Source organism: Gracilinanus agilis, chromosome 5, assembly GCF_016433145.1.
Source record: "Gracilinanus agilis isolate LMUSP501 chromosome 5, AgileGrace, whole genome shotgun sequence".
NCBI classification, from domain to species: domain Eukaryota; kingdom Metazoa; phylum Chordata; class Mammalia; order Didelphimorphia; family Didelphidae; genus Gracilinanus; species Gracilinanus agilis.
In genome coordinates, this window is record NC_058134.1 from 46723182 (window position 1) to 46732002 (window position 8821).

General features: G+C 39.9%; 1 protein-coding gene across 1 annotated transcript; it reads right to left on the bottom strand.

The window, feature by feature from the left end:
- Nucleotides 1-6164: 6164 nt before the first annotated feature.
- LOC123249602 (60S ribosomal protein L29-like) lies at nucleotides 6165-7032 on the bottom strand. Its single transcript, XM_044678698.1, has 2 exons — nucleotides 6610-7032; nucleotides 6165-6513 (listed from the first exon to the last, which is right to left on the bottom strand). Exons 1-2 carry the CDS (start codon nucleotides 7030-7032, stop codon nucleotides 6190-6192), a joined length of 747 nt encoding a protein of 248 aa, XP_044534633.1. The 3' UTR covers nucleotides 6165-6189.
- Between the last annotated feature and the right edge of the window lie 1789 nt (nucleotides 7033-8821).

Sequence of the window (8821 nt, forward strand, 5' to 3'; positions counted from 1 at the left end):
CCTTCTCCTCTCAGAAGATGACCTTATTTCTGTTTTTTTTAAGAAGTCAGAACTCTTCTTAGTCATGAGAAGACAACAACCATGCATTAATTACCTTCTAAATGCCAGGCATTCTTCGAAGTTCTAGAAAGACAAAAGAAAGGTAAAACAGTAGGAACTCCTAATCTGAGGAAGAAACCTGAAACAACTATGGGCAAACAAAATGTTTATAGGACAAATGGGAAGGACTCACAGAAGGAAGGCACTTGCATTAAAGAGACACTGAAATAGGCTTCTTGCAGGAGGTTGGATTTTAGCTGAGACTTGGAGGAAGATTAAAGGAGGGAGAGGATCTCAGGCAAAGGAAGATAGTGAATATGATAAGAACTAGGAAATACAATGTCTTACTTGATGAACAGTAAGAAGCCAGTGTCACTAAAACAGAGTCTGTGGAGGGGAGTTAAGTGTTTGAAAAGATAGAAGGGGTGCATGTTATGAAGGGCTTTAAAAGACAGGATTTTATTCTGAATATAGAAATGAGCATAATGGAAAGCTACCAATATTCACTGAATAGTGGGATAACATTATAGGAACTGAGTTTAGGAAGATCATTTTTTCACTCTCTTTTAAAAGTGTTTTTTAAAATAATTTTTGACAGTTATTGTTTTTACATCACTTCCATTTCCCAAATTATCCCTTCTGTCTCCCAGAAACCTATCCTCTAAAACAGTGATTCCCAAAGTGGGCGCTACCACCCCTGGTGGGTGCTGCAGTGATCCAGGAAAACGGTGATGGCCACAGGTGCATTTATCTTTCCTATTAATTGCTATTAAACTTAAAAAAATTAATTTCCAGGGGGCTAAGTAATATTTTTTCTGGAAAGGGGGCAGTAGACCAAGAAAGTTTGGGAACCACTGCTCTAAAAGAAAGAATTTAAAAGAGGAAAAGTACACCAAAACCAGTCAATATACCAAAAAATTTAACATTTTAGTCAGCATTCTATACTTATAGCTCCCTCATCTCTTCAAAGAATGGAAAGGGGGAAGTGTCATCTCATATCCCTAAGAAGAGCAGTGGATTGAGCAATGGTTCTGAAGTCAGGAAGACTTGACTCCAAATTTGACCTCAGACACTTTTCTAGATATGTGATCCTGACCAATTCACTTAATCTCTAGTTGCCTCAGTTTCCTCAATTATAAAATGGGAAAAATAATAGCACCTATGTCTTAGGGTTGTTGTGAGGATCAGACAAGGTAATATCTATAAAGCACTTAGCATGGTGCCTGACACATGGCAGGCACTTAATAAATGCTTGTTTCCTTCCTTCCTTTCATTCATTTGTTCCTTCCTTCTTTGGGGCCATTGCCTGGTTATTGTAGTCGCACAATATTCAGTTTCAATTGTTTCATTGCTGTTCTTTTTATTTGTTTCATTGTAGCCATTGTGAATACTGTTTTTGGGGGGCTTTGCCTTAGTTCATATAAGGTTTCTTATGCTTCTCTCTAGTCATCTATTTACTGTTTCTTAAAGCACCATATTTTCCATTATATTCATGTTCCACAATTTGTTTAGTCATTTTCCAGTAGGCTGTTAATGGGGAAGACCAAACACTGTTATGCCACAGGGATTCTCCCTCCCTTCTCTTCTTACTTGAATTGTTTAGCTAATTGGGTGTCCATGACCATAGTCTGTTATAATGATGATGGCTTGTGCACAAGAAGTAATATTAAAAGATACTTCTAGGAAAGAGATCATTGGAAAAGAATGTAACCAGTCATGTGTCAAGAGTGAGATATAATAGTCCAAGGTCTATCCTAATATACACGGAGTGCCAAAGATGACTGATATGAAGACCAGCAATGTGCTAGTTAGAGTCCTTAAGGAGAATTTATGAGAGGACATGAACAAATATCCCACATGATGAAAAAACATGTATCTTGGAGGTTGGGGTAGATAAATTTTTGAGATCACAGTTTCATTAAAGTTTAGGCACATGGGTATGGAGTAGTAGAGAGAGATGGTTTTGTTGCATGATAAATATAGGTACTAATGGGATCATCCCTTCTTTGTTAATTGCTGTAATCTTTAGAAGAAATAATACTGATACTACCCTTTGTGTTCTGACAATCATCTCCCAAAAGATAGAAATTGGAAAGCAAATGACAGCAATCCAGGGAGGGAAATGCCAGAAAGGTGGGGCATGATCCCTTTTTTGACATCTATTTCTTTTGTGTGGCAATCAGTCTTTCATCAGATTGTAGGAGCCCCGTCCTAAATTAGGCTTCATTTCTATCAACACTGGGGCTACTTCCCAGATGTCCCTTTTTATTTTCACTTCTAGTAAGTGTCTGCCAGAGAGAACCAGGGAGTTTTGTTCTAACAAGGGAGATTGCCTGACAAGGTTCCATGAAAATATAATATATGGGCATCAAACTCAAGTTTGACACTATTCCTCAAGAAAATCAACATTCTAGGTAGATGACTCCAGGCTCTGCAATGAATGTGTCCTTTCCTTCATGGAATTCATGGCCTTTAAACAGCTGCAAAGAAGTGGAGAATAATACTCCCTCTGGATTTACTTCACTTGCCAATAAAGTGTGAGTGAATTGGGCTACGTGGTCCTTCAGTTCTCTTCTAGCTTTAGTTCTATAAATTTAATATATTCTCCTGCTGACCTCAGTCAGTCCACACCACCTCCTGGTCTCAGTTTCTTCACTTGCAAAATTAGTCAATTGAATTAGCTGGCCTCTCAGGCCAAATCTAACACTTAGATAATTTTGTTTGACAGTTGTTTGATTATTTTAAATCCAATTAGGCACAAAGCAGGTAGACATATTTGGTAAAGGATTTTGCCACAATTTTGGAGGAGATCCAGCACGAATTCTTATTAAGAGAGATTCTCTATGGATGGTGAGATCCTCCAGAGACTCCTTTTTGCAAATGACATTGTGCTGGTTGTATCAAGCTCTGACACATTGGAGAATCTCTTCAGTGAGATTCTTAATCATTCAAAAGAATTGGTTCTAACTATCCATACAGGAAAAGCCCTAGATGAAGACAGCTCATTATCTAGTGTATGATGTGAAATTAGATTGACAGTCCATAGAGCTGGTTGAGTAGTGTGTATAGCTTGAACAGAGTAGATGTGACCTGAACCTGAATAGTTGGGTTAGAATGCATTTTAGAAACTGAATGACACTTTTAATGGTGACCTCCAAATCAGCCCCCAAACAACCCTTACTGTTTGATGCCAGTTTTCCTCCAGTGATGCCATGTGACTGCAAATAATGGAATGCTAAATTAGCCAATAAGACAAAATAATGGGTCATCTAGGGAACAATGAACACATAGCATATGTCAACAAATGATGAAATGTTTTCAAAAGGTTGGGGTTAAAGTTGGAAGGAGATGATAAAGGAATATTACCCATGAAGATGCTGTTTAGCCAAAATCCAGATTCCTGAAATCTCTCCATTTGCCAATCCATGAAGATTTCAGGGACCATTGAATCTACAACAGTTTTCATATCTCTCCTTTTCTTTGACCTCACCTCGCTACCACCCAAGGTCAGGACCCCATCACTTTTAGTCTAACTGTTGCAATATTCTCCTAAATGTTTTCTGATATTGCCTATCTACACTCCAATTCATCTTCCACGTAGCTACCACATTGTATTTCTAGAGGGTAGATTTGAACATGTGGCACTCTCTTTCTCTAGAAGTTTCCATGAATGGTTCCCCATTGCCTCTAGTATAAATTATAAATGACCTTGACCTTCAAAGTCATTCACAAACTAGTCCTACCCTCCCTTTCTCCTTCATCCACTGTGTTCCAGCTGACAGCAGTTCTTACATGACATTCCATCTGGCTATCTTGGATCTATGACAAAATTTCCATATTTCTTTCCCCCTCCATAAAATAGTATGAATTCTAAGAAGAGTGACAAGGACTAGGCAATTGGAGTTAAGTTACTTGTCTATGGTCACCCAGTTAGGAAGTGTATGAAGCCAGATTTCCACTCCAGACTGTCACTCTCTCCACTGTGAGAGTGTACAGCTTCCCTATAAGATATCTTTAAAGCACAATCAGGTGCCACTTCCTGCAGGAGGGCTTTCCTGATTTTCCACAATTAGTGCATTCTTTCCCCAAAATTTCTTTGTATTTACTCTGTCTGTATTTGTATATCCTTAACCACAACCACATTGTCTTTACTCTGAAGAAGAACCTTGATGATAGGAGATGTTTCAATTTTGTAGGCACTCAAATATATGTCAAATGAAGATGAGATCCATCTCACGAGCGTTGACAATTTTTGTATGGTGGTATCTAGCTGTAATGTGTTTCAACATTTGAAACCATGGCGTAATACTCTAAGCTCGTGATTCTTCCAGCTGTCTTGTGCAACTGTGGGCAAGTTCTAAGTCTCAGTTTTACTCATCCATAGAGTGAAAATAACACTCTTACTTATATTTGCTACCTCACTGGGTTGTTTTGAAGAGAATTCTTTGAAAATTTTAAATTTGTATGTAAGTTTGAGTTGTTATTAAAATACCTTTTTTTGCCCATGCCCCAAATCTTTCTGACCTCTTAAAAATAAGGTGAAATTGGAGAAGATAGTCCCTTTCAGTTTAAAATCTAGGATCCTTTCCAATTCAATAATTCTATATATACACTGAGAGGTTTCACAGAGTGGAGAGAGGGCTGGAGCATTAGATTCAGAAAGACACTGGCTTATGTGTTGCCTCTGACACACACTAGCTATGAGACCAAGGGCAAGTTATTTCAGCTTTCAGAGTCCTTCAGGCAACTCTCTAGCTTTATAATTTATAGACAAGTTACCAATCTACATTGTAAAATGTCTACCCCAGGAGTTATCCACTCAAAGCAATGACAAATGCAGACCATGCATAGAATAGGACATAGTAGAAAATGTGTTCTCTCATTAGCTGCAGGGAGATTACATCCTATCCTATTGACATTTACAAAACTTTAATAAACATTCTTTTTAGACAGAATAAGGCACTAAGCCAGAGGGCAGAGGAGCTTTACTTATGCTCTCTTCAGCCTCTCTCTCTCTCTGTCTCTGTCTCTCTCTGTCTCTCTCTCTCTCTCTCTCTCTGTCTCTCTCTCTGTCTCTCTCTCTCTCTCTCTCTCTCTCTCTCTCTCTCTCTCTCTGTCTGCCTGTCTGTCTCTTCTAGAGTCATCAATGTACAGTGTCAAGATAACCCAAAAGACTATTTTATGGAGAATTTGTACAAGGTAAGCACTCACATGGTGGTCAGAAGAAGCGATATAAGGATGCTCTCAAGGTGTCTCTGCAGAATTTTAGTATTGACTGTGAGACATAAGAAACACTGGCATGGAACTATCTAGCGTGGAGTGTCTTTATCAAAGAAGATGATATACTCTATAAGAAAAGTAGAGTCATAGACGCATAAAAGAAATGTGAACTGCAAAAATCCAGAGCCATTTTTATTCTAAATGTGGTAATGGACTATTTGTGCCAGATATGTGGCAGTGCCTTTCCTATTCATGTTGATTTGATCAGGCACATCATACCCTGACTGCAACATTGTGATGTCATTTGTCTTCTTGGAAAACAAGGGTAAAGAATAACAAAGTACTGAGAGAGATGAAATATGTATTGAGAATGAGTTTCTCCTTCATGCCCAGGCTAAAAGTATAACAACAATTTGCATATCCAGTCCCAATACTGATGGGCTTTGACATGCTCCAATTCTGATCTGGGTTGGTTCACTCTTCTTTAGGCAGCCTGGTAGTTGGGCTCTGAGATTTTGGTAAGATCCATTGCTGTGTGCACTTAATAAATACTTTTTCAACCCACACCTATCCAATTGGCTAACATGGGAAACTGGGAATGACAAATGTTAGAAGGGATGTGGGAAATTTGAGACACTAAAACTCTATTGGTGGAGTTGTAAATTTGTCTAACCATTCTGGAGAACAGTTTGGAATTATTCCCCAATAATATTACTCGTTTGTACCCCAAATAAATCAAATAAAAAGGGAAAGAACTTTTATATTCAAAAGTATTTATGGCAGCATTTTTTGTTTGTTGGTTTTTTTTTTGTTTGTTTTTTTTTTTTGACTCACCATTTCCTTTATTTGTACAAAATAGCGAATAATCATACCCTGGCTGAGAAAAAGTGGTTGTTTAGTGTTTAAACAAATCCTTCTGTCCTGAAGCATCTACTTTGAAGGCTTGGGACTAGAAGCTTTAGCCCCAGCATCTTTTGGTTTGGCGCCCTTAGAGTCAGCGGACTCAGCAGGCTTAGCAGCCTTGGCATCGCTGGGCTTTGTAACCTTAGAATCAGATTTGGTGGCCTTGGCTGCTTTGGGATCGGACTTGGTGACCTTGGTGTCAGACTTGGTAGCCCTAGTGACCTTGGTATCAGATTTAGTAGCCTTGGAGCCAGATTTGGTGGCCTTGGGGTCAGACGTGATCTTGGAGTCAGACTTGGTGACCTTGGGGGCAGTGGGCTTGGCAGCTTTGGGGTCAGTGGGCTTGGCATTCTTGGGGTCAGTGGGCTTGGCAGCCTTGGGGTCAGTGGGCTTGGCATTCTTGGGGTCAGTGGGCTTGGCAGCCTTGGGGTCAGTGGGCTTGGCAGCCTTGGGGTCAGTGGGCTTGGCATTCTTGGGGTCAGTGGTTCTGGCAACCTTGGAGTCAGGCTTTGTGATCTTGGAGCCTGGATGTTTGATGCCAACCCTTGGGCCTGGACGCTTGGTGGCTATCTTGTGGCCAGCACGCCGGGCACTGGCCTTGGACATCTTGGGCCTGAGGAGCTTGGCCTTGGAGGCCTTGGTGCTCAGAGCCTTAATGGCCTCTGCCCCGGCCTTGATGGCTTTGGCGTTGTTGGCTTGCATCTTCTTCAGTCTCTTCTTGTTGTGTTTCTTGGCAAAGCGCATGTTTCTCAGAAACTTGGGATCAGCCCCTTTCAGAGACTCGTATCTCTGTGACCTGGGTTTCTTGGTGCCATTTCTGTGCCGTTTTCGTGATTGGTTGTGGGTGGCGTGGTTCTTAGACTTAGCCATCTTTACACCGAAGCCTGCGCTAACAGGTACTCCACAGACCGGAAGAGAAAGAGAGAAAGAGGGTGCTGGTTTGTTTTTTGTGGTGTCAAATAGTTGGAAATTGAAGGGATACCTGTCAAATGGTTGAACAAGTCTTATTGTGATGGAACACTATTGTGCTATAAGAAATGACAAATGATAATTTCAGAAAAACCTGGGAAAACTTATTCGAACTGAAGCAAAGTAAAATGAGCAGAATCAGAATATTGTACTGAGAATTTGATTATCACAACAGACCTACAGGTTAGGTGCTATTATTGTCCTCACTTTAGAATGGAGGAAACTGAATCTGAGATAGATTAAATAACTTGCAACCAAGTCACAGAGCTAGTATATTTCAGAGGCAGAATTTGAACTCAGGTCTTCTTGTCTCCAAGAATTATACCCACTGTATCATTCAGATGTCTATTTTATTTTATATTTTGCATTTATTTATGTGATGCATTATTCCTCTTTCCCTACCCCCCAAGTAGAATTTAAATTCTCTGAGGGCAAGGACTTTTTCATTTTGCTCTTTGTAACTCCAGTGCTTGACATAGTGACTGACTCATAGGTGCTTAACAAATATTTTTTTAATTACAAGAGAGAAACATTTATTATTCATAGGTATCTGTTGTTCCATTGGTGTAGGTACCCTCTCCAAGGCAAGACAAGGGAATACAAATTGAAACAAAGAGGAAGACAGTCCCCACCCCCACATTCTAACAGCAGAAGACAACCTGCAGAAGGTGGTGAAAAGGACAGAAGGAGGTATTTATTCATGAAGGAGTAGAATGTGGAAGACCAAAATGTCAGAAATACAGCCAAAAGGGGAATGAGTATTAGACAGTGTGGATCCTTCAACAAAAATGGAGGTCCCTGAAGGAATTCACTAATGGAAGAAGAAGGAATAGTGGAGAGATATTCTCCTCTGAAAGGGGTGGATGGATGTTACAGGGGGAGTAGGCTCGAGGAGTGAGGATGCACCAGAGCTAGATAGACTCTGAGGTGAGGAGGTCCTGGGGGTGAACAGATGTATCTGAACAGAGGCTCCACGTTAAGAGCGCAGTTGAGGAATGGGGCTGACATTTATTTTATGGCACTTTATATAGGTATGAGTACTTCATATATTATCTGACTTTATCCACTGATATAGATTACATATCTTCTAAGCTGTCTCATACTGTGTAATTTTTATCTATGTCTCTCTGGACAACTTCACAGGTCAATCTTACCGTCTTCCACTCCTTAGTCACTGGACAAAGATCTTAGGATCAGACTGCCATAAATTTGGAGATAGAAAATACTTTTTGAGATTATCTATTCCAACTCTAAATTTTTTCTATTTTAAAAATTTATTTAGATTATTTTTGCATGGTTACATGATTCATGCTCATTCCCTCCCCTGTTCTCTACCCCCTCCCAGAGCTGACAAGCAAGTCCACTGGGTTATACATGTATCATTACTCAAAATCTATTTCCATGTTATTCATAAGTGCAATAGAGTGATCTTTTAACATCAAAACCCTAACCATATCCCCAGTGAACTATGTGATTGATCATATATTTTTCTTCTGTGTTTCTGTTCCCAAAATTCTTTCTCTGGATGTGGCTAGCAGTCTTTCTCCTAAGTTCCTCTGTATTGTCCTGGTCATTGCATTGCTGCTTGTAGAAAAGTCCATTACATTCTATTGTGCCACAGTGTCCAGTCTCTGTGTACAACATTCTCCCGGTTCTGCTCCTTTCACTCTGTATCAACTCCTGGAGGTTT